General features: G+C 40.7%; 2 protein-coding genes across 7 annotated transcripts in view; both read right to left on the minus strand.

The window, feature by feature from the left end:
* prmt3 (protein arginine methyltransferase 3) overlaps positions 1 to 10246 on the minus strand; it is a 67701-nt gene extending 57455 nt beyond the window's left edge. For 3 of the 4 annotated variants that reach the window (XM_058088916.1, XM_058088919.1, XM_058088918.1), the window contains exons 1-9: positions 10123 to 10246; positions 9785 to 9908; positions 9573 to 9655; positions 9433 to 9482; positions 9260 to 9365; positions 7097 to 7262; positions 6422 to 6563; positions 4009 to 4074; positions 435 to 556 (exon numbers count right to left, since the gene is read on the minus strand). In XM_058088916.1, coding sequence (XP_057944899.1) covers positions 435 to 556; positions 4009 to 4074; positions 6422 to 6563; positions 7097 to 7262; positions 9260 to 9365; positions 9433 to 9482; positions 9573 to 9655; positions 9785 to 9908; positions 10123 to 10165 — 902 coding nt within the window. In that variant the 5' untranslated portion in view covers positions 10166 to 10246. Of the gene's footprint in view, positions 1 to 434; positions 557 to 4008; positions 4075 to 6421; positions 6564 to 7096; positions 7263 to 9259; positions 9366 to 9432; positions 9483 to 9572; positions 9656 to 9784; positions 9909 to 10039 lie in introns of all 4 variants that reach the window. The other variant, XM_058088917.1, reaches the window with a different exon arrangement.
* Positions 10247 to 10320: 74 nt separating this feature from the next.
* htatip2 (HIV-1 Tat interactive protein 2) lies at positions 10321 to 15628 on the minus strand. Of its 3 annotated transcripts, XR_009132240.1 has the most exons (8): positions 15442 to 15628; positions 14694 to 14886; positions 14488 to 14595; positions 14250 to 14387; positions 14078 to 14139; positions 13436 to 13659; positions 11918 to 11982; positions 10321 to 11844 (listed from the first exon to the last, which is right to left on the minus strand). XR_009132240.1 is itself a non-coding variant. In XM_058088921.1 (6 exons), the coding sequence occupies exons 1-6, from the start codon at positions 15564 to 15566 to the stop codon at positions 13443 to 13445; spliced, it is 843 nt and encodes a 280-aa protein (XP_057944904.1). In that variant the 5' UTR covers positions 15567 to 15628; the 3' UTR covers positions 13028 to 13442. The 3 variants fall into 3 exon arrangements, 2 of the variants coding, with proteins under 2 accessions (XP_057944903.1, XP_057944904.1); XM_058088921.1 differs by lacking the exons at positions 10321 to 11844; positions 11918 to 11982 and having other exon boundaries at positions 13028 to 13659; XM_058088920.1 differs by lacking the exons at positions 13436 to 13659; positions 14078 to 14139; positions 14250 to 14387; ... (1 more) ...; positions 14694 to 14886; positions 15442 to 15628 and adding an exon at positions 12057 to 12201 and having other exon boundaries at positions 10326 to 11844.
* Between the last annotated feature and the right edge of the window lie 8527 nt (positions 15629 to 24155).

Here is a 24155-nt window from a genome sequence, read left to right on the forward strand (position 1 = left end):
CCCTGAAGGGAAAAGCCCAAAGAGAAAGAAGAAGAAGGAAGTCCAGTAATGTGAGTCTTCTAAAAAATACATACAAATTTGAAAAAAGGTTAACTGCTTCTCAAACACAAACCTATAAATGGTAAATTAGGAGAAAGTCAACATTTAGCAGTTGTCTCTTAGATTTTTCCCAACTGCAACTGTAGTGTAAAGAGTGGACACATGAAATACTTGCTGCTTAAGCTTTTTGTACTTCTGTTTCTATGCATTGTGAATTGGATTTGAATTTGAACAATTACACATGGTGGTTACCGCACTGCTAATTAGTAGAAAAACAACAGTGACAACATGTTTTTTGGGTTGTTTGAAAATGCTTTCTTCTTGCTTTTAATAAATTGATGTCATGAATGTATACAGCAGTATCTTGAGGACTTCAAGAAGTTACTGTGTGTTACCTGACTATGTCCATGGCCTGGTAGATGATTTCCGACTGGTCAACAGCAATGACTTTCTTGGCGCCAGCCTTGGCAGCAAACATTGATAGTATGCCGGTACCACAACCCACATCTAAAACAACCTTTAGGAAGAAAAGTCAGAGTCAGAGGATATATTTTAATTGTAATTTTCTTAAAAGTAATGTTAAAATATTGTCTCCTAGTTGCAATAGATGGACAGAACATGCTCCACTCAGAGATCACTGCAATAGTCAAGGTGAGCGATACATAAACCACAAGCTGTTTTATCAGGAGTTGGGTGGCAAACTGAGCCAGATAAGGCAAGACAGGGTGAAAGATGCAACATTGTCAGAGAATGATTGCTGGTCATCAATCACTCAGCTTTTTCGGAACCTTGCTTACAATAAAGCGATGGTCGTGTTCACATTATGCAGATGGGGTAAGCAGCAGGACCAGAAACTACATAAAAGTTAATGAGATGGACGACAATGGGTGAAAAGGGTGACATGCTATCTGTGTGTTCCTGATTCTGAGAGACTACAGAACCAGAGTGAAAAAGCATAGTTCATACCCAAAGCAGTATTGCCTTTTTAAAGGGGACCTATTATGCTTGTCCCACTTTTCCGACCTATAAATGTAGTTGGAATGTTGCATTCTCGTGTTAAACGATGCCAGAGTTTCAGATAATGAGGTTTGTGCATTTGAAAGTAAGCATTGAAAGAAGTTTGAGATGGCTCCTGGCACTTCCCTGTAGGAACAAACTCCGAACCTGGGTAGACAGTCTTCTCCATCATTGCACCCACCCCCTGGAATCCATTGCCCTATTCACTGTGTGGCGAGGTTGCCACATGTTGGGCTTCACTTGAGCTTCACAGCACCAGCAGTGCTACGTACGTTACCACTCTGGGTTCATTCACAGTAAGTCAGGGGTCTCCAGCCAGTAGATCATGAGCTGCCAGTAGCTCCTAAACACTTTATTAATTTATTATCATCAACTCCTATACCCGCTATATTAGAAAGTAAAGTTTGTTCATAGTGACCAATCACAGCGGAGTGGGTGGAATAAATTAAAAAAGACTGATTTGGCAGAAAGCACAAATCCAAGGTAATACAGCTAGAATAGGTGCATATTCTGGAAGATTTAGAAAGTGTTCTGTGTTGGTTATTGTGTGCAGCTGCTCTATAAGAGTCCACAACTCAATAGGGATGAAAAATGAGCATAATAGGTCCCCTTTAAGGCATTATTGCAGGGCTGCAACAAGGAATTGCTAAAAATCGACAAAAAGACGTCAAATTCACCTTCAGAACTTTGTCAATGCTGACTGATTGACCATCTGATTTGGAACCTATTTGGGCACCAGATTTTAAGGCGCACCATCAATTTTTGATCAAATCAAAGGCTTTTAAGTACGCCTTACAGTGTGGAGAAAAAAGGTATTTGTCACCATGTATTTGCTCGTACGTGCTCTTTCTACTGTTGCTGAATAGCATTTTTTTTGTTTTACTTAGGTTTAAAGATAATCTATTTTTATCAACCATGTTATTATCATTTAATTAATTACCAATAATGACATTGTCATGTAATTATAGTTATTTATTTTAAATTATTTAAATTGTTTGTACAAATTACTGTTTACGCTGTACATTGTTGTTCATATTTGATGTAATCTGTTTATTCTCCACATTATTTATTATTTATTATTTATTATTTATTATTTATTATTTATTATTTATTATTTATTATTATTATTTATTATTTATTATTTATTATTTATTATTTATTATTTATTATTTATTATTTATTATTTATTATTTATTATTTATTATTTATTATTTATTATTTATTATTTATTATTACACGGGAGCCAGGCAACGACATTTCGTTGGCAATTTCACTGCTGTGTTATTGTGCAATGACAATAAAGAAAGTCTATGTCTATGTCTGTTTTTAATAAGACCATTGCATCTGTAATGGTCTTTGAAAGTTATGCTTCAAATGTATCTTTTTCCAAAAAGCTGTTTTTCTCCTTTTTTTGTTGTAAATGGAAATTTTGCTGAAAGGATATCATAAGAAACATTTTTTTTCTGATGAAAGATGAGAGTCTAATCTTTCTTTTGGTATGAACCATGTTTACCATGAAGACAACATGTCTTTTGAAAAATGGCTGGGATTGAATGAGTTAACATAGAATTACAAAAACCCAACCTTGAGGTCACAAAAGCATGAACAGGTTTTACTGCATATGGGTAGTGGCAGGAATTGTAAATTTAAAAAATGCTGTTCTTGACATTAGTCGTATTTGGGAACTAAAGGAAAGTGACTGTATTGTGGGGGCCAGTAATTATTTGTAATCTTGTCTACTAAGGACTATTCATTCATTCATTCATTTTCATTCATCGCTTATTCTCACGAGGGTCGCATGGCGTCCTGGAGCCTATCCCAGCTGTCTTTGGACTATGATTTACGTTTTATCTGAATTCAGTCATAAAAAGTGTGAGGTCATCCAGCTCTTGATGCAGAGGAACTTTGCGGAGAAGCTGAGAAAGAAAGCATCTGGTCACCCAGAGGGAGCCAATGCAGAGTTGCTCGCAGAGCACCAAATATTTAGCACTCAAAAGGGGGACTGAATGTCATTTTATTGCGAGCAGTGTAAAGTTCATCTGTTTCATATCCACATACTTAATGGTTGCATGCATAAAAGGCAATTTGTTCCATAAAACGTAATTTGTTCCAAACACCTTTGCTGATCAAACTTCTACCTAAAAATTGGATTACTGAAGCAACATGTCACTGCTGTTGACTTCTTAATCACATCTATTTTGGGACTTCAGGGGGAACAATTAATGTGATCATCTATGCCACCACTGGTGTTAAATGCCTGACACCAGCTGTAGTGAGCACTCATCTGTATGCAAGACTTTCTATTTGTGTCTCCATGTGAGGCAGCTCTGCCTGCAGCCCTTACGGCCTCACATAGGGCGACGTCCACAGTGCTGACACGTTATAAACATCACTGTGCTCACCAGCCACATTTAGAGTATCTGCACTCTTACCTTTGCAGTACTATAATAAGAAAATCCGGGTTTGTTTTCAATCTCCTCCTCCTGAAGAAGGTGACACCTTCCTCTGGCAGAGATAACATGCATTCCTGTCTATGCAACTGACCTCCCGCTCCTATACATCCCATCTCGGTGCTAACCAGCAGCCATCCATTTAAAGGAAGGCCATCATACGGACCACTGCTTCCGGGGACTATCGCCGATGGAAACATGAGAGGTCTTTGTTGGAAGGGGTTATTTGTTTATGTTTTGCCCGTTGAAGCCTGCGTTTGTTATCAGCCCTCTGCAGACGACATTGAGTGTGCTAATAAAGTCACAGTGTTTTAAATCAGACACTCTTAATGTATTACCTGGAATGTGCACGCCATGTTCTACGAAACACCATATAGTCCATTAAACAATGCACATGTAATCTCTCAAGCACCCATTGTAATTAAAAGCACACACTTTAGAGACTTATGGTAACATGTGAAAGTATATTTGGATTGATGTGCATATTGTTGAGTTGGCTCACCTTGTCTCGGAACACGTCAGGGTTACTGTACATAAAGTCTCGGTAACTCTCAGTTCGCACTTTATCCTGTGAAAAGGACAGGACAACTTCAGTACGGGATACGTACAACTTTCAAACTGTCTTACATAAATCAGCAAGGGAGAAAACAATGTGACGTCATGTGTTGGTGCAAATTAAACATTTATATTTGAAAGACAAACTTCACCAAGATAAGGGTTAGGCAAAAGTCTCTCTCCCGCTTACAGTTAGTCCAGAACTCTGCGGCACGGCTTTTAACAGGAACCAAAAAGGGGGAGCACATCACCCCAATTCTGGCCTCCCTACATTGGTTGCCTGTTTGCTTTAGGATTGATTTTAAGATTTTATTGTTTGTTTTTAAGGCGTTGAATGGGCTGGCCCCCAAATACATCTCGGACCTCATCCAAATTTACTCTCCAGCGCGGTCACTGAGGTCCGAGGGCCAGCTCCAACTTGTGGTGCCTAAGACGAGACTTAAGACCAGGGGGGACCGAGCCTTTTCTGTGGTTGGCCCCAAACTATGGAACTCTCTCCCCTCCCAAGTAAAAAAGGCCCCCAACATCGAAAGCTTTAAGTCTCGTCTTGAAACCCACATTTATTCTCTGGCTTTTAACTCGGAGTGAGTCGTATGGTCCTGTGTCTTTTAGTTCTTCATTTTTATTGTAATTGGTTTTATTTTTTTATTCTTTTATTGCTTTGTTTCTTGTTTTTAATATTTAAATATCTATTTTACTATTTTATTTCTTAAATGATCTTTTAGTTTTGGATTATTACTTTTTATTTTTACTAGTCTGTGCAGCAGACTTTGGAAACTCTGTTTATAAAATGTGCTACAGTAAACCTCAGATATATCGGACTCGGATATATCGGAAATTCGCTCACAACAGACAGATAAAAAAGAACAGATTTTTCTGTAATGCATTTCCAATAAAAGTTCATTGCATATATCGGATTTTTTTATAACGGATTTCGCCTATTTCGAAACAAAATCTCCAGTCTCGTTCCAATGCATTTCCATTAAATTTCCCTCGCATATATCGGATGGCCGCATCGTGGCGCTCCGATTCGCCGAATCGTGACAGGCCGCTATACGACGTCATTTGCAGCGTTTGCAGCGTTGCCTGCGCGTCCAGGTACATTGGAAACATAGTCAAGGAAGTGCCTTTTTATAATGGATAAAATCCGATTCACGCATATACCGGATATAAATCCGATATATGCGTAAAACGGACATTTTCCGGTATACGCATATAACGGATTTCGCTTATATCGGACAAAACCAGTGGGAACAATTGAATCCGATATATCCGAGGTTTACTGTATATAAATAAAGTGGATTGGATTGGGATGGTGAAGACTACCATACGTTTCTGTTTCATTTCTGAATATATACCATCATTCCTGCTCTATACCAACTCTGTAATTCAAGGTGGCCGTTGCGGTATGAGCAATATAGCAAAGATATGCACCAGTCATTTAAAACTAATGTAAAACACAATCAAATAGGATATTCCATTTACAGTATTAATGCTGTATTATACCTAGTGAGTGATTGCAATTACAAATAAGCCACTGGCCAAACTAGTACATTTACGGAAATGTTTGCCAATGTGCACTGTCCCATCAAAATAAGTTGCTGCAACCGTTTCTGGAGGAAAGTAGGAGCTTTTCAAGCAATTTATGTTGCACTACAAATGGGAACAAAACCAGGAAGGAACGTCTGAGTCCTTCATGCATTTGTGTTGGGAGTTTAATTTGCTTTCAAACAACTCTTTTATACAACACACTTGACTAAAGCCCTTTATCGGAAATTAACCTCAGCTATTTATTAGTAATTGCTAGCTATCTATAAAAGTGGGGGACAATTGAAAAGTTGTGCAAAGTAAGCAAACACCACACCTTGGTTTTCCTTACTTTCTCCCAATCAGCCCGCAGCGCACACAGTGCGTCAAAGGTGAGCCACATCAGCGTGACGCAAACCCGACACAAAACGTAACAGCGCTACGGTCCAATCAGGCCCCCCGGATAGGATTTGTGCAAGTACTGCAGTAAGTAACACGCATGCATGCGCACACCTCGACACAACCCCCTCTCATCTGCCTACACCCTGACACCTTAGCGCTTGAGCGGTGTAAAAATTCATTTTCATTTATCTGCAAAGTTGTGTCACGCAGGTGCTTATTGCTGACTTATCACTTTTGACAAAATGTCTTATCAGTATGAATATGCGCGTACTGAATGATCATTTGTGTTACATTAAAGTTCTTCAGCCAAGACGCCCAATGCAGTGAGCTGTGTTGCAGGGAAGTGGCTCAAAAGTCAGAAAATGACACTTGCAGAACCTGCCAATGTGTGTCTGTCTGTGTGTGTTTGTGTGTGAGATTGCAGCTCAAACCTTCAGCATCTCCTCATGAATGCCATAATGCCCATAGGAGCTGAAGTACGCTTCGTCCTCATCATCTTGAAGCTCGGCTATACTGCCCATGTTAGAGGTTCTTCTGGTTTCCGCATTCAGCACCAAACCCTGAGCCAGCAGCCTTTAAAGAATGTGAGATATTTTTTGCATTTAACATTTCATATATTAGGACACAAGACAAAAAGCAGTGACCAGAAAGCACACTCAACCTTTATAGCATACAGGACATAGCGGTAAATGGAGCAGATGAGAGGCATTTATCTTTCTAGCACGCTTTTCATTCAGCCACCTCCTCCCTCCGCTACCTCTCTCTTTCTGTAATTTTCCCTAACTGCCTCTCTTCCAGCCCCCCTCCTCACTTTAACCTCTGTGCTGCAGTGGAATTTTCCCATCCGCTTTTTTTTTTTATCTTACCCCTTCCTCTAAAACTTTTTTCACATAGTAGCATGTGTTAAGGTTTCAGCACCACTGTGTTCCTTGTGTCCCCCTGCTGGTCAAAATATGATATTGCAGTAAAGTCCATAAAAACGCAGTGCAAAAGCATCCAAAAACAAAAGAGGAAAAACAACCCCCTTTGTGAGATTGTAACTAAAACTAACAGTGCAACATTGTCATACTTTTACGTTTGAATGAGGAGACGCAAACATGACTGACTTGAGCTTGTGCATGTCTTCCATGGCTCGAGCCAGAGCCTCTTCTGAGAGACGGGCCCTCTCCTCAGCAGCAGTTGCCCTCTGCAATATTGCATGGTGGGACTGTGCCCCGGATGGCTCGAATGTTGACAGCCCCGCCCCTTGCTGACCACAAAGCTCCTCTGGGTCTAGAATGAAAAAAAAAAAGTTGTTTAATTTAGAGGCTTAAGGGTTTGGTTTCATGTTGTCCTTGAACTGCATCAGTGGCGTATAAAGGTCATAGTTCATGATTACGGTGTTTCCCATACATATATTTGCAGCAGAAATACAGAAATCAGAAATTTCAGACACTTTCCAAGGTGTAACAATGTAGGATCCACATGTGAGAGACACAACATACAGTATGGGTGGATGCTGCATGAGTGTGAGCCAATCAGTGCAGAGGAAACTTAATAACTTCCTGTACTGTAGAGTATTTATACCCAGGCCCTTGTATTTTCCTTCATTTAACATATTTTTTCGCTTGAATGCTTGAAAATGCTTTATTTAGGCCAAAGATACAGTGGTATGAAATCCATGGGCATCCATGGGCACCCCTAAATAAATCACTGGTTGTTAGGATCAGACATTTCAGTTAAATATATCATATAGCAGATACACAGAAATGAAATGAAGTTTATAGGATTTACAGAAAGTGTGCAACAATTATTTAAACTAAAGTAGGCAGGTGCATAAATGTTACCACCCCAACAAAAAATAACATCAATATTTAGTAGATCCTCCTTTTGCAGAAATAAATGCTTCCTACAGCTTCCAAGGAGGGTCTGGATTCTGGTTGAAAGTATTTTTGACCATTCCTCTTTCCAAAACATCTCCAGTTGAGCCAGGTTTGATGGTTTCCAAGCATGGACAGTCTGCTTTAAATCACACCACAGATTTTCAATAATATTCAGGTCTGGGGACTGAGATGGCCATTCCAGAATGTTGTACTTGTTCCTCTGCATGAATGCCTTAGTAGAATTTGAGCAGTGTTTAGGGTCATTGTCTTGTTGGAAATATCCAGCCCTAATGCAAATTCAACTTTGTTACTGATTCTTGATACTGACTAGAATCCATGCGGCCTTCAACTTGAACAGGATTTCCAGTACCTGCACTGGCCACACAGCCCCACATCATGATGGAACCACCACCAAATGTTACTGTGGGTAGCAAGTCAAAAAGTTAGCCCACCCATGCTCTAGACCATGATGTTGAACAATCTTTGCTTTCAGGTCATTTGACAGTTGTCAAATCATGCTACTCATTTAGAGAAGATGCAACTTGCAATTGGCCATCTTAAATGCACTCTCTCATGAATGGCTTCACCTGTGTATGCAGGTCAAGGGTCAATGACCTTACCAGACACATGTTGTGTTCCAATAATTTGTATAAAAAGGTATTCAAATCAATAAAACAAAAAAAGGTGCCCAAATCTAGGCACCTGCTTACTTTTGCTTAAAATAATTATTGCACACTTTCTGTAAATCCCATAAACCTCATTTCACTTCTCATACATCACTGTGTTTGTCTGCTATATGATATAGACCTCACAGCTAGGAGACCAGGGTTCAATTCCACCCTCGGCCATCTCTGTGTGGAGTTTGCATGTTCTCCCCGTGCATGCGTGGGTTTTCTCCGGGTACTCCGGTTTCCTCCAACATTCCAAAAACATGCTAGGTTAATTGGCGACTCCAAATTGTCCATTGGTATGAATGTGAGTGTGAATGGTTGTTTGTCTATATGTGCCCTGTGATTGGCTGGCCACCAGTCCAGGGTGTACCCTGCCTCTTGCACCCTCCGCGACCCTCATGAGGATAAGCGGTAGAAAATGAATGAATGAATGAATGATATACTCGACTGAAATTGCTGATCAAACCACCAGTGATTTATAAGTAAATCTTGAAAAAAAATCTTAAAAATTACCGGGGTGCCCAACTCTTTCTATACGACATACAATTTTCTTAAATATGCGTATACAGTATTTGTTGCAGTAAACCACAAAATAGCTTACTGCAAATCATTATGTCAAAGCCTGCAACCCCCCACCACAAATATGTAGATTGAAGTCCCATGGGAAACACTAGATCAGCCTCAAAAAGTAGAAATGTGTGTTGACTGGACGGACACACTTGAAAGTAAATCCTACCAGTTTGGAGTAGAGGGTCATCCTGTATGACGGGCCTGAGGAAGTCTTCACTCTCCCACGGTAAGGGACCGTCTGGCAGCCCCATCAGGTGTGATGGTTCACATTTCTGAAAATATATATTTGTGATCACAAAATAATTTACTCTCTATACTCCTCAACGACAATGTTCTCACCGTTGAGCGTATGAAGTTGATCAGCTTTATGTAACTGTAGTCATCTACATCTAGGAGAGATTATTCATAAGGTTACCTCGGTGAAATACAAAAATAACTTGGCTTTTCCACTGATGAACAATATTTCAGTGTGTACTTACTGTGTTTGTTTATCACATCGACAAGGTTGACATGGTGCTCAACTGTGCAATGCTGCAGGGTCTCAGTGACTGAATTTAGCAATCTGGGAGGAAAAAAAAACATTGACGATTGCCAAAACAAACTATATGTTTGGTTAGCAACTGACTTTTTGCTTTGAAATAATAAGATTTAGACAAAAAGAGAAGTGTTTATGTCTGGTAGCCCTCCTCACTTGTCACAAAACAAACAGGTAATGTGTTGGCTGTCCTCTTCCATCCACTGCCACTGCTCTTCGTCATCACCGGAGTCGTCAGCATCCGAGAGGTCAGGCATGTCCTCAACACCAGCAGAAGGATCTGTTTAAGTCAAACTCTTGCAGTTAGAGAGGCAGAATAGTGGCCATTGATAACGGAAGCTGTTTATTGTTACGTAGCCTGCGCGAAACACAAAACGACACATTCGCTTCATGTGCTTTAAAAGTACCTACAATGGAAAATACAGTGCAACAGTGTAAATTATCACGCTGTGTTATCTTCTCTTATTTGTTCATCCAGTGTTGAACCAACTCACGTGTGTCTGTGCATTCCGCCATGATGGTGCCTTGTTTTCCCATTACTTCCTGGTGACGTTTGATGACGTATGCGTGGTATTTCCAAAACACCACCACAAGATGTCGCTAAAATACAAATAAATTCTGCCTGGTATAGTAAATGTACTGTATGTAATTTCCAAATACTTCAGTCGGTGGCTCAGTAAGACAAAATCACTTTCCAAAAAAAAAGATGATGAAAATGAAATAATTTATTAAATACAATTTATTTGGAAAAGAACAACATTTTCTAAATGTGTGTATGTTGGGGGCATGGGCATCAAGTTAAAAAAAAGATTTCAATTGGACAACTCAAATTGTCTTGGTGGCTGGTCTTGTGCTTAAAAGTCCACCCATCCATCTTCTATACCGATTGCACTCATTTGGATTATAGGTGATTGCACTGGTCAATCACTGTTTAAAAATCATCTAAGCGTTTTATTTAAAAAGCAAGGGACTGGAGCATTACATTTCAATCATTTAAAAGGTCACTCAAATACTGCTTAAATAGGTAATAACAGAGTTGGTTTCCAATCAGTGGCAACTGTAAAAACCAGCAAAATAATTAAAAACAAAAGCATGAGTTCACATGCTAACATTATAAATGACCGAGTTCACAAGTAATAATAATGTTGACGTTGCCATGTGTTGGCAATCATAACCAGACATAACCTGATCAACGGTGCCAACGGGGTCATCTTCACTTTGCTCTGCTTTTGGCTCTGGGGTAGAATCTACATGTAGTTTACGTTCAAAATTAGATTCTGTTGATTGAGGTAGAATAGGCTGCGTGTGCATGAAATAAGGTGTAGTATTTATCTCTCCAGTGGTTGAAGGGCCAACAGTTGCATAAGCAGTTGCGTTGACAAAAGGAGGCCGTGATGTCCACCCTACATCACGAGCCGACGTCTCTGGCCTCCCAGATGGATGGACTCCAGTCGGGGGATAACGTCTTTGGAAAGGTTTGAACTTGCCTTGGACTCTGACTTGCTTGAGCGCTAGTCGAGGATGCCAACTGATGGGCTGGCGTCCTATGGAGTAGACTTTAAGATTCGGCTTTGATGAATCATTGCGGCGCTCGCTCTGGGTTGGAAAATTGGTTTCCGAGAACTTTCCATTTGCAGAGCCAGTGTTGGGTTGCGTTCTGTCAAAACCAGGCCTGAGGCGGCGGACTTGGGCGTATCCTGTTGCTTCTGACATTCCATCACTGATGAATAGCCTTTGAGCAGACATCTGGTTGCCTCCAGATTTCCCCTTAACTGTAGAGCCCACCTTGCTGCGGACGTGAAGGGGCCTAATGTTTGGATGAGATGCACTGCTGCGTGAATAAACACCTACTGGAACTTCCTGCTTTTTGGAATGGTTGGCATTGCCTTTGAGGGGCACTCCACCCGGGGGCATTATAGAATCAGAACCTGCTCGTGTGAACTTGCCATCAGAAAATGAGACTCTTTGTGCAGGTCGGTTTTGACGTATTCCAGCTTGGGACGAGCTAACACTAGATTGAAAAGGATCCAATGGGCCTTCGGGAACGTTCATGGACTGTGTGCCAGGATTAAGAGTTTTTGATCCACCTTTAGCAGGGTATATGTTGCCACTTGGTCGTCTCCCCAAAGGTGGCATCCTGTAACTCGTAGTCAATCTAGAAGGTGGAGGCCATCTTTTATGGAAGCCTGCATTAGCCTGTCTTGCCTGGATGTCACCTATATAAAAACATAACAATGACGCAAAGTGTTTCATTATGACTGAAATGTTACTCGTTTATAAATCAATTACCTTTATGCGTGATACCACTGTTCACGTGACCAACCATGAGGAACCAAAAACAGAGCACAAACAGCCTGCAGGATGAAAGCATAGTTAGCAACAAATCTTAGTAAAAAAATGTTTCATTTGAATTAAAAGGTTTATGTACCTTATAAAATCAGTAAAAGTCATTTTTATGTAGTTTCAGCAGGACTGCAGCAACAGTCCAAAGTAACCACATTTAAACCACTGTTGGGAAATTCCCTCAACTGTTCTTCATTTGGACTGATTGCTTTGGTTACTGTGGTAACCACCTTGGTTTGAGTAGACACAGAGTGATCATCAATAGCGACCTTGATTGAAAAATAAAAATATGTCCAATACTAAACCAACAGCCCCCAAAAAAGGATTTATTAGCTTTTTTTGCAACTATTTAATACATTTACCTCAGGGAAATGAGAACAGATTTTAAACAAATAAGGCTGTCCTCACAGAACGTTATCCTTCCTGTAAGACACAGGTGTCCAAAGTCCAGTCCTAGTGCTATTTGCAGCCCACAGGTGGAAATTTATAGGCCCCAGGTATGTTGTACACATACAATTAAGGACATATAATGAAAGAGGGTTGCACGTCAGACAAGTGGTTAGCATGCAGGTTTCACTGCTAGGAGACCCGAGTTCAATTCCACCCTTGGGCATCTCTGTGTGGCGTTTGCATGTTCTCCCCGTGCATGCGTGGGTTTTCTCCGGGTACTCCGGTTTCCTCCCACATTCCAAAATGTTAGGTTAATTGTCCAAATTGTCCATAGGTATGAATGTGAGTGTGAATGCTTGTTTGTCTACATGTGCTCTGTGATTGGCTGGCGACCAGACAGCTGGGATAGGCTCCAGCATACCCACGACCCTTGTGAGGATAAGTAGTAGAAAATGAATGAATAAATGAGCTTAATGAAAGAGTGCAAGTGCAAAGGTGAAAATCATTGCTATAACATTTGATTAAACCCCACTGAATACTCTCAGAATCTAAACATGGCAAATTCAACGACTTCAATATCATGCACAGCGAAGTCAAACAGATGAGTGCACTTTCACGCCACAAGAGGGCGCTACTACGTAAGAGACTGAAGTTCTGAGTTCATGCTCATACGAGGTAACTCTTTATTCATAAAGAAGTTCATTCAAAGTGTCATAAAATTGAAGAGTAATAATATAATGCAAACTGTTATTTTCACATGATGCTTTACACATGACCAAACAGTAAAAAGTAGAGTTTAGAGCAATATATTCAATAGAATTAAGAATTATTCAAAAGCATGCAAAGTTTAAGGCAGCGTTTCACAATTTATGATGAGTGAACGTGGGTCTACATACCTCGACTTAAATATTTCACAGCAGAAACCACAAATATACATTGTTCAACAGCAGAGATAAATAAAAACATTAAAAGTTACATTCCTTTAACATGAAGATGTGGTGACCCTGAGCAGTATATCATCAACTAAATGAACTTGAGTCGCCGGTTAGAGACCCACAAAGTAACTAATCTCACCTGAAAGTTACTTTTTATCACTCTTTCCCAGAGCGCCGATAGCTTTGTTCTCCAGGATCTCAGCTTTCTGTTCGGGTTGAAGCAGAGTATTTGACACCATTGCTTTGGCCACTGTTTGGATTGGGATGGACATGGATGTAGAGAAAACCGCAGAAACAGCACCAAAGAACTTCCTGGCTAGCCACTCGCCAGGACGAGTTTCTTGTCGGTCCACCAGCAAAACCCTATACAAGCAAGGATAATTAGCCTGGTTACAACTTTGGAATTTGGACAAATAAAACTAAAAAACAAAAACTAGACAGCAAACAGTACATCATGGCAACTTGTGAGACATTCCATAATGTTTTATTGAATAAAGAGCCTTTCCCAAACTTAAGGTCAGTCGTTCCGGGTCACCGTCAAGGTAAAATGTGGTCTTATATTTTATTGGCACCCATATTCTTGGCTAGTGTCTTTTTATTCATGTTTTTGTCATCAATTTTTGCTTTTTGTGTTCTTAATCAAGTTAGTCCCAAACCAAATTTGCTATTTATGTTTTGAGTTACAAAAAAAAACACCATAGAAAACACTGCAATGTAGTTTATAGAAAGAGATTAATTAGAAATGAAGTATTTATTATACATTCTTTTAGTGCAACCTTACCCAGGTCTGTAAATGGCATATCTGTCAAAATCCAGTGCCTGTATATCTGCTTCCACTTGTCCCTGGAGGAAATTCTTTAGTTTACTAAGACACAAATAATGTATCAAATAATATTTAATGAAACAGAGAGAAACGGGAACGAGGATATCACATATGCATGAATGAGTGCCACCTTCACTTTGAGGTAGAGGAAGCTGCTGTCTTTATCAGCTCCTCTCGAAGACTCCAGATGAAATTGTGTGCAGCCTCCCGCTTTTGCAAGCTCGGCAGACTTTAATACGTAGTCATGGTCAACTCGAATGAAACCTTGCTGAAATCAGGAAGACACAAAATTAGCATTGCTAAAAAAAATTAATTAGCGATCCTGTGATAAAGTGACAGTGAATGCATTTTGGTGATGTTTAACTCACAGTCCCTGCTTTGGCCCTGGTTGTTCCCAGGCAGCAGTAGCCAACATCATGACCCTGGAAAGCAGCTGCATAATCATCAAGCTTCTCAAAGTCCACCACTTCCTGAACCTGAAGGCAGAAAATATACAATAATTAGCAATACCACCTCAACACCTCAACAGCAATCGGACTGAGTCTTTAACTGGGTGGGAAGTGGATCAACTGACCAGGTTTTCATATGCTTTATCCTCAAAGGTGAGCTGCCTCCTCCCAATAAGGGTTATCTTGGAGAAGATGTTGCGCTCCAGCAACTCTTGAAGCAATAGCTTGCCAGTTTCGCCAGAGGCACCGAGGACGAAGCAGCTCTTATTCTGCTGTCTGAAATTTTCCTCCAGAGTTTTTATGTCTGCCGCAGCCATTCTGTGTGCCGGAACAAACGGTTAAATTACAATATAGCACATTACATCTTCAGCTACGCTGATAACGTAATATTAATACAGCATTTGTTGAATATCTTGACGACAAGTAATGTATGGAATGCAATGAAGAGCTTGGTGAAGAATGGTGAACTGTTTATTACAGTGTAAAATGGTACAGTTAATACAGTTGAATATCAAATTAATATGTCAACATGAAACAGTCACCTTCTGGGTGTTAACTCTTTGTAGAACTGCACTGCATCTAATGATACGGTGTATATCCAAACACTTCTTAGATTAAAACTGTGATGTTTTATATTTGTACCATCGTATTTTTGACACAATTAGATTGCACTGGTATCTATGCATATACAGTAAGCTTCCGGTACGTGCCTTCTATGGCAAGGGCATTAAAACATGTTTAATTTGACAATAAATTTAACAGTGAAAATGTTCCATGTGTTTGTTGCTAACACCACCCACTTAGCATATTAGCTCCAATAAATGGAATATCCGTGTTTCCGGCTGAAAACGGTAGTGCCGCGTTCATCTTTACCTGGTGAGGTGTACTGGCTCTGGATCGTCGAAACACTTCAAAACAACTGCAACGATGACGACCAAAGATGCTAAAAAGGCTGTAGTTTTTCCTAAGGTGGCGACGAATGACTTTAGAAAAAGCATTACTCGGAGGAACGACCACAGTCGGAGAACACTTCCTGGTTGTCTCTTCCCTGCGCCTCTGATTGGCTGAGGAATGCGGAAAAGCCAGCTGTCACAGAATGGCATTTTGTAAACATGCGAAAGTGTATGTTTATTATTTTGACTTGTGCAGTCATGAACTAAACATATAGAATTGTCCTCTGTGATGCTTTGAACATTTCAGAAATGGATTAGGAAGTGTTAAAATGTTAGAGAATTTAGCTATACCAGCATCTTATCATAATGAATCATAATTGAACAGCACTTCAATTATATGTGAGTATTTCAGTTGTATTTCAGTGTACATTTTAACCTCTACTTTCTGATGGGGTGCGTACTATAGATACACCCTTTGCATTTTGTCAATATGTTTTGAAGCTGTTTGAGTAACTGCATTGGTGAGTTACATGATTGTGTCGTGTGAATCAAACCCTATAAAATGCCTTTCCCGTTTCTCAGACCTTCGGGGGGGGGGGGGTTTCATTAGGCAAAAGCGCCACAAAAAAGAAGACAAGTGCAGTCACATGCAATGAATTCATCAACTCCCCATGTTTTTAACACCTCCGCCACTTGGAACACAAGGAATCGACCCAATCTAATAGAATATGATGGCGCCAGGGATGATCCTTTAAAGATGTCAGCAGTAAGAGACAGAAAGAAAAGAGGCTGAGCTTGAGCGAAGAGGCCTTAAACTGGCACTCTGCTCAAATGAAATGTCGCGTCTTTGTTCCTGAGCCGCGGGTGCTAATTGGGCCTAGCGGCGGGGAGGAAAGCTGCTGCTGGGCTCCTGTCTGTCGCACCTGTTGGGTCATTGTCTCAAGCATTGATCGGACAGGAAGTTGGAGTAAGAAGGCTTATGGCTCGCTGGGTGTGTGGCAGAAAGGTGGTTCAATTTCCTTTTTACAGCTTCGCTGCTGGAGGTGGAAATACCAATGGTGGTCAGTGGTCAATTGCATTTGACCATTGTGTAGCTATTACGTATAGAATGTATAGAATCCATGTTGTTACACTTTCATGACTGTCCTTCTGGCTTTTCTCAAATTTCTACAAACACTTGACGTACAGTCTTAGCTAAGGCTTTGTTTTCACACATCACCTGTTCAAACACAGAAGAGCTGTTATGTACTCATTGAGTTTATAGTTGATAGTTTATAGTATGAATGTTAAAATTGAGAAATACCTCTCAAAATAAGTGCCCCGCTCGGTCAGGTTTGTGGGAATTCTGGCACATTAACTTATATAGCAATGGATAACCATCTCTTACTGTACCCTGTGATGATGATGCTACCTTTTAAACCAGGGCTCTCAAACACGCGGCCCGCGGGCCAAATATGGCCCGCAGGACACTAGTTTGAGGCCCCCGCCTTCATATGAAAGTTTAATGTTAGTGCGGCCCGCGCAAGTTTGATATGGATGCTGTATGGTATCATGTACCCAGAAAAAATTATTACGTTTGATTAATGTTCATGTTAAAGGTTAAATAACTGTTAATAGTTATCCTCCCTATCCGTGTGGAAGTGGTAAGTTTTTGGCTTTTTAAGTTTAAAGGAAATAACTTGGAGGGTACCGTTTAGGTCGCTAGCTCTCTTGTTTGCGAGTTAGCATGTGTCTCGAGACCCTGCAGTTGCGCAATATGTTGTAAATAAAAAGAGTATAAATGTGACTATAGTCGTGTTTTGTCATGTCTACAGGGCTCTAATAATGCTTTGTTAATTTTAATCTGAAAAAATAATTTGTCTACCCACCAACTATATGTGGTTTCTTAATTTTTAATTATTTGCCGTTTTATTATTATTATATTTATTTATTACTGATTGATTGATTTTCTTTATTATTGATCTTATTTTGTGTAGAAAAATAAAAATGAAGATATTTGAGAACAGTGGAATGTTTTATCAGAGCTTTTCTTGTAGAAAATCGGAACCAAAGCAAAGTTTATTAATTTTTCTGTTTTTAATGAATGCGTTTTTTTTTTGGAAAACCTGATGCGGCCCAGCCTCGCCCAGACCCTAGCTCCAGTGGCCCCCCAGGTAAATTGAGTTTGAGACCCCTGTTTTAAACAATATCAGTAGCATACTGACTGATATGGACAGATAGATGTTAGATATAACCACAAAAGAAAACATTCTGGAGTATTGCCCATCATCCACAATGCTCATGTGAAACATGAACATATATATTTCTTTTTTCTGTGTGTTCTAAAGAAAGAAAAATATCGGAACCGGGTGTTGCTCCTGCCGGGTGTTTCAAACGCTGTACGATTAGCGAGGTGAAAAGCGGTCCCGCAGGTGTTAGATGTAACTAGATGTAGTGATCCTGGTCAGGAGTTGTCACTCTCTGGATGCGGGTCAACCTCAACAGAGCCTGCCATCTTGCAGGTCATGCAGGTTTGTGATTGTGTGTTGGCCTGGCGCCATGATGCCATTCACTGGAATAACAATGCTGGCCTTTTTTGGGGCTTTTATATATATGTCTCCAAAACCAATCCTCAAATTATGCAGACCCACACTGAGTATTGGTATCGTAATGTATATTTGGTCCAACCCATGTGCAACATGACAACTCATCATTATCTCAATAAACAATAAATCCAATCCAATGAAATTTCACTGAAAAACCAGGCGCTCTCTAAGTTGGAATAAACACATGATTGTGATGTTTGATTGATGGGAAAATTCATAGGAAAAAAAATATTTCCATAATTTAATTGGTGGCGGCACGGAGGTCGAGTGGTTAGCGCGTAGACCTCATAGCTAGAAAACCAGGGTTCAATTCCACCCTCGGCCATCTCTGTGTGGAGTTTGCATGTTCTCCCCGTGCATGCGTGGGTTTTCTCCGGGTACTCCGGTTTCCTCCCACATTCCAAAAACATGCTAGGTTAAAATAATCCAAATTGTCCATAGGTATGAATGTGAGTGTGAATGGTTGTTTGTCTATATGTGCCCTGTGATTGGCTGGCCACCAGTCCAGGGTGTACCCCGCCTTTTGCCCAAAGACAGCTGGGATAGGCTCCAGCACCCCCGCGACCCTTGTGAGGAAAAGCGGTAGAAATGAATGAATGAATGAATTTAATTGGTGGCGGCACGACGGTCGAGTGGTTAGCGCGCAGACCTCACAGCTAGGAGACCAGGGTTCAATTCCACCCTCGGCCATCTCTGTGTGGATTTTCTCCGGGTACTCCGGTTTCCTCCCACATTCCAAAAACATGCTAGGTTAATTGGCAACTCCAAATTGTCCATAGGTATGAATGTGAGTGTGAATGGTTGTTTGTCTATATGTGCCCTGTGATTGTCTGGCGACCAGTCCAGGTTGTACGACGCCTCTCACCCAAAGACAGCTGGGATAGGCTCCAGCACCCCCGCGACCCTTGTGAGGAAAAGCGGTAGAAAATGAATGAATGAATGAATTTAATTGGTCACCACAAACTGCAATGTTAATGTTAAGTTGGTTAGCAAAAGACATAACATAGACGATAAAAGACATAAAAGAATAGACACACAAGCCCACGTGTGCATGCTACACGCATGATGACGTCGAGATACACAAACACCGCTCAATGTTCAGGAGTGCTGTTCACAGACTTTGGAGTGTGATGCTAATGATGGTAATTAATGGAGCCTGACAGCACAATCTGCTTCCCATTGTCTCCCAATAAACAGCCTTACAGTCCACAGAGGGCACGACAGCTTTAAGAAGCAGTGAGAGCAGCAGACTGCAGCCTGGGTGGAGGGGGTCACGCCTCAGGGGACATTGCTGATCCTGAAGTGGGGATTAACTCAATTAGAGAGGCCCTGTTTGATCAAGATGCACCAATGGATGCTACCTATATGAGGCGTGTGTGTGTGTGTGTGTTTTATGCGACTGTTGCCATTATTTGTTGCTGTGTCCACTGATGCAGCTGGTGTCAAGACGATGGCGTTTACAAGTCTCTGACCTTCTGCCACATATCCATTTATTGTCATGCATTTTAATAGTAATTAAGATGTATTGCATCACGTATGTGATAAATGGTCTATGAATGTCCAATGCATGTTTGTCTCCACTTCAATATCAAGCAAGGGTATTAAGCTAAGATTCAAATAGATTCACTTAGAGAAACTTTACAGACTTTTCAGGATTCAGGTGGATTATTGAGATTGTTTATTCTCTGTGACCTCCGTTCAGACTTGAATGGGTATGTTTGGTCAAAAGCTATGTGCTTTTCCTCATAGTGGCATTTCACAGTTCCACGGTCTCCACGCTGGATGGTTTCTATCGACTCTCAGAGAAAAGTCAAAGATTGGTGATAAAAATGCTGCTGCTGCAAGATCCAATATCCAAAAGCTCATGTCAAGTGTAAGATGTTAAAGATGTAAGATCTTCTCTCCATTCTCATCTTTGATGCCATTTCCGACACTGTCCTTTTGGATCTCTTACCCTCCATCGGGGTCTCTGGCACAGCCCTCCAATGGTTTGTCCAACCGTTCACACTTTATTCAGGATCAAAATGTCAAATCCTCATGCTCACCAATCATCAATCATTCATGGTTTCCCTCAAGGTTCAGTCCTTGGTCCCCTACTTTTTACTAGTTACCTTCTTCTCCTTGGCAACATTTTTCGTTATTTTGGCATTAATTTTCATTGCTGATCTGTATTGCAACTAAGCCCTCCTCGACAGCCCCCCCCCCCCCCCCCCGACTGACCTTACTGACTGTCTTCAAGCCATCGCTAAGTGGATGTGATCAATATGCTCAAACTAAATGGTAATAAAAGTGAAGTTGTTCTTGTAGGCCCTAAGTCAGGGGTGGGCTGATTTCATTGATTTAACAAAATTGACGGGGGGCCAGACTATATATTTTACACATATAATTCAACAATCCACCTGGAATTATTGTATCTGTGAGTGTCATGCAATCTGCAATATGTGCTTGTGTCCCTCTTTTAGGGGCATTTGTAAACAGTAGACCACATCAAATAACATGATGCCAGGATGTATGTTAAGTTTCAATGAAATACTTTGGAAAGAGCGGGCCGGTGGGCCGGATGTGGCCCCCGGACCGTAGTTTGCCCACCCCTGCCCTAAGTCATCACTCTACATGGCCCATCCCATCCATCCATCCATTTTCTATGCCGCTTATCCTCACTAGGGTCACGTCCCCTTATGGTTAAAATTGATGGATGCTATACTGTTTCTCAGGTTAAGAGAATTGGAGTCACACGCTCTTTCATATCCAACATCAATAATACTTCACACAGCTTTCTTTCATCTTCACAGCATCGCAACATTCAGCAGAAATGCTCATTAATGCTTTGGTCACTTCTCACCTTGATTACTGTAATCATCATCTGTCAACTTCAGCTTATGGAGGTTCCATGTAGCTTGGACAACTCAATTCAGGTAATGCTATCACTTGGTTGGCATTAGGGATGGAGATGGGTGGAAGACGGCTTTTAATACACTTCTAGGTCATTTTGAAGACAGTGTCTTTGGGTTCACTAATGCTCCAGCAGTCTTCCAAAGTTTGATAATTTCCTTAGGGATATGATTACTATGTTTTGTTTCTTTTATTTGGATGACATTCTCATTTTTTCCGATCTCCAAGAGCATGTTCGCTATGTCTGCAAGTTAGAAGTGTGAATTCCACTTGCATCCGTATCATTCATGGGGTACATCGTGGAGAGAGGAATGATAAGAACTGATCCTGCAGTGGTGGTGGTCGTGGTCAAATGGTCTTCTCCTACATCAAGGAAGACGTTGCGAAGGTTTCTGGGTGTTTGCTAATGTCTACAGCAGGGGTCTCAAACTCAATTTACTTGGGGGCCACTGGAGCTAGGGTCTGGGTGAGACTGGGCCGCATCAGGTTTTCCAAAAAAAAACCAAACGCATTTATTAAAACCAAAAAAATAAAAAAAACTTCACTTTGGTTCCAATTTTCTACAAGAAAAGCTCTGATAAAACATTCCACTGTTCTCAAATATCTTAATTTTTATTTTTCAAAATAAGATGAAAAATAAATAAACAAATCAAGAATAAAGAAAATCAATCAATCAGTAATAAATAAATATAATAATAATAATAATAAAACGCAAATAATAAAAACAAATTGTTTTTTTTCAGATTAAAATTAACAAAGAATCAAGAATAAAGAAAATCAATCAATCAATCAGTAATAAATAAATAAATATAATAATAATAATAATAATAAAATGGCAAATAATAAAAACTTAAGAAACCACATATAGTTGGTGGGTAGACAAATTATTTTTTTCAGATTAAAATGAACAAAGCATTATTAGAGCCCTGTAGACATGACAAAACACGACTATAGTCACATTTATACTCTTTTTATTTACAACATATTGCGCAACTGCAGGGTTTTGAGACACATGCTAACTCGCAAACTAGAGCGCTAGCGGCCTAAACGGTAGCCTTCAAGTTATTTCCTTTAAACTTAAATAGCCAAAAACTTACCACTTCCACACGGATAGGGAGGATAACTATTAACAGTTATTTAACCTTTAACATGAACATGAATCAAATGTAATAATTTTTTCTGGGTACATGATACCATACAGCATCCATATCAAACTTGCGCGGGCCGCACTAACATTGCCGCGTGTTTGAGACCCCTGGTCTACAGGCATTTTATTTGCAACTACAGTAGCGTGGCAGAACCTCTGACAAGTCTTGCATCCCCTAAGTTTCCTTTTGTGTGGTTCCGGGAGGTCGATGCCGCGTTTGTTAGACTTCAAAAGTTGTTTACTTCGGCACCGGTACTTGCTCATCATGACCCTTCGGCTCAATTTTTTATAGTGCTTGGTCGAATGGACTTAAAAAATTGAAAAACTTTGGCATGGGTACTTGCTCATCCTGACCCTTCTGCTCAATTTTTGATAGAGGTCGACACCTCGGATACAGGAGTAGGGGCAGTCCAATCCCAAAGTTCTTTGGTCGACCACATGCTCCACCCGTGTGCATTCTTCTTGCATCGCCTCACCACCGCAGAGGAGAATTATGATGTAGCTTATCTTCGGGCTTTCACCCCCAGTCCAACGGCCAGACACAGTGGGCCAACCAAGACTTAGAGGCGGCGCTTCGGTGTGTATGCCACCGACATCCTTCAGCGTGGACCGCTCACATCCCATGGGTCTTGTACACCCACAATTCACTCAGTTACAGGTATCACACCATTGAAGGTCGCTACCTCCCTTGTTCCCTTCTCAGGAGTCCAATATAGCGGCCCCTCAATCCAGCCGCTCTCTTCTGGACTGCTGTGCAGAACCGTCAGCTGGTCAACCAACTGGTTCCCGACGTCAGATTAACAGCCCGGCAAAGAGATTTGGCTATCCTCCTGTGACTTGCCATTGGACTTGTTGGGTGCACACCAGTTCTGTTCAGTGTAGCTTGTTCTTGTGTTGTATGTTTTGCTGGTCATTCTGCTCTGCAGTTCCTGCAGTGCATTTTGTTATGACACTTGTGCTTTTGTCCTGCTAGTCTTTTTTCTGCAGTGTTTTTCGTTCTATTTTTGATGTTTGCATTTTTACATTTTTGGAGACCTTTTGTATGAAATACTTATTTCTGACTTTCTGTGTTGTTCTCTGCCTTGGGGTCCAGACCTGGTATTAGACCTGGAAACATTTTACTTGGTCCAGGATGTCTTCACATTCTTTTAAACACAATGTAATGCTTAACTTGTAAACAATTTATCCCCAAACCCATCTGGAATTCACATCTCACAAGAGAACATCTAAGGAATCGGAAGAAAAATGTATGAAAAGAGGGAGCATAAAAAGCTTATTTGTAATTATACAATGTAATGCAAAATGGTCATAAAAACTCATGCTTTCTATCTAAATAAGTCATCATTTGCATATTTTAGAGGTGAAGAGAACATCAGAAGTTTAAGATAGCAGTGAGTTTCTTGGAGCAGCTGTGGGTGAAATAGAAAGCGGTCCAATCAAGTATCTCTACAGTAGGCCACAGTCAGGTCTTCCTCGATCTTTGTTACAGGCTCAGAGCTGGAGCCAAAGGAGGGTATCAGTGGTGCTCAGTGCAGCTTTCCCGCTGAAAGAACCACGGCTAAGCAGCGATGAGACCTACTTTTCCTCCTCGGATGGACAAAGAGCTCATTACAGGAGCAAACAGATTATAAGTGCTTTTCAATAGGCGGCCCTAAAAAGAGTCGAGGGGACCTGGCAGCTCCCAGCAGGTTGAGATAAGACGACACTTGCACATCTGGCCAACTGGCTTCTTATTCACTTGCTGTCTGCCTGTCTGTCTGAGCTTTCTAATACTGAGCTAAAAAATGGAGGCTATAGGACATATGGGGAGTGAAAGCTTACAACTTGTTCTCTGAAGCCTTCATGTTTGCAGGAAACCAGTGCTTCGGAATTCAAACTTCTAAAAATATATTTATATATATAGCATAAAAGTTGTTTCCCCATTGGTGAACACTTGCTGTTTTGATGCTGAGCTGCACTGCAAGAAAGGATGTGTATTGGCCTCTTTGTCATCACAATGGCTTCATTTAAGTCAATCATCTTAGCATGAGACTCCCTTTTTCCTGTCACTGAATTCATTATTAGGACTTT

This window comes from Doryrhamphus excisus, chromosome 12 (assembly GCF_030265055.1).
Source record: "Doryrhamphus excisus isolate RoL2022-K1 chromosome 12, RoL_Dexc_1.0, whole genome shotgun sequence".
In the NCBI taxonomy this organism is placed as follows: domain Eukaryota; kingdom Metazoa; phylum Chordata; class Actinopteri; order Syngnathiformes; family Syngnathidae; genus Doryrhamphus; species Doryrhamphus excisus.

Coding starts and splice junctions, on each gene's coding strand:
- htatip2 (XM_058088920.1), bottom strand. CDS start 12,079: ATGACTTTTACTGATTTTATAAG. Junction 11,983..12,056: donor ACTTTTACTGATTTTATAAG/GTACATAAACCT, acceptor TTCATCCTGCAG/GCTGTTTGTGCTCTGTTTTT. Junction 11,845..11,917: donor CAGTGGTATCACGCATAAAG/GTAATTGATTTA, acceptor GTTTTTATATAG/GTGACATCCAGGCAAGACAG.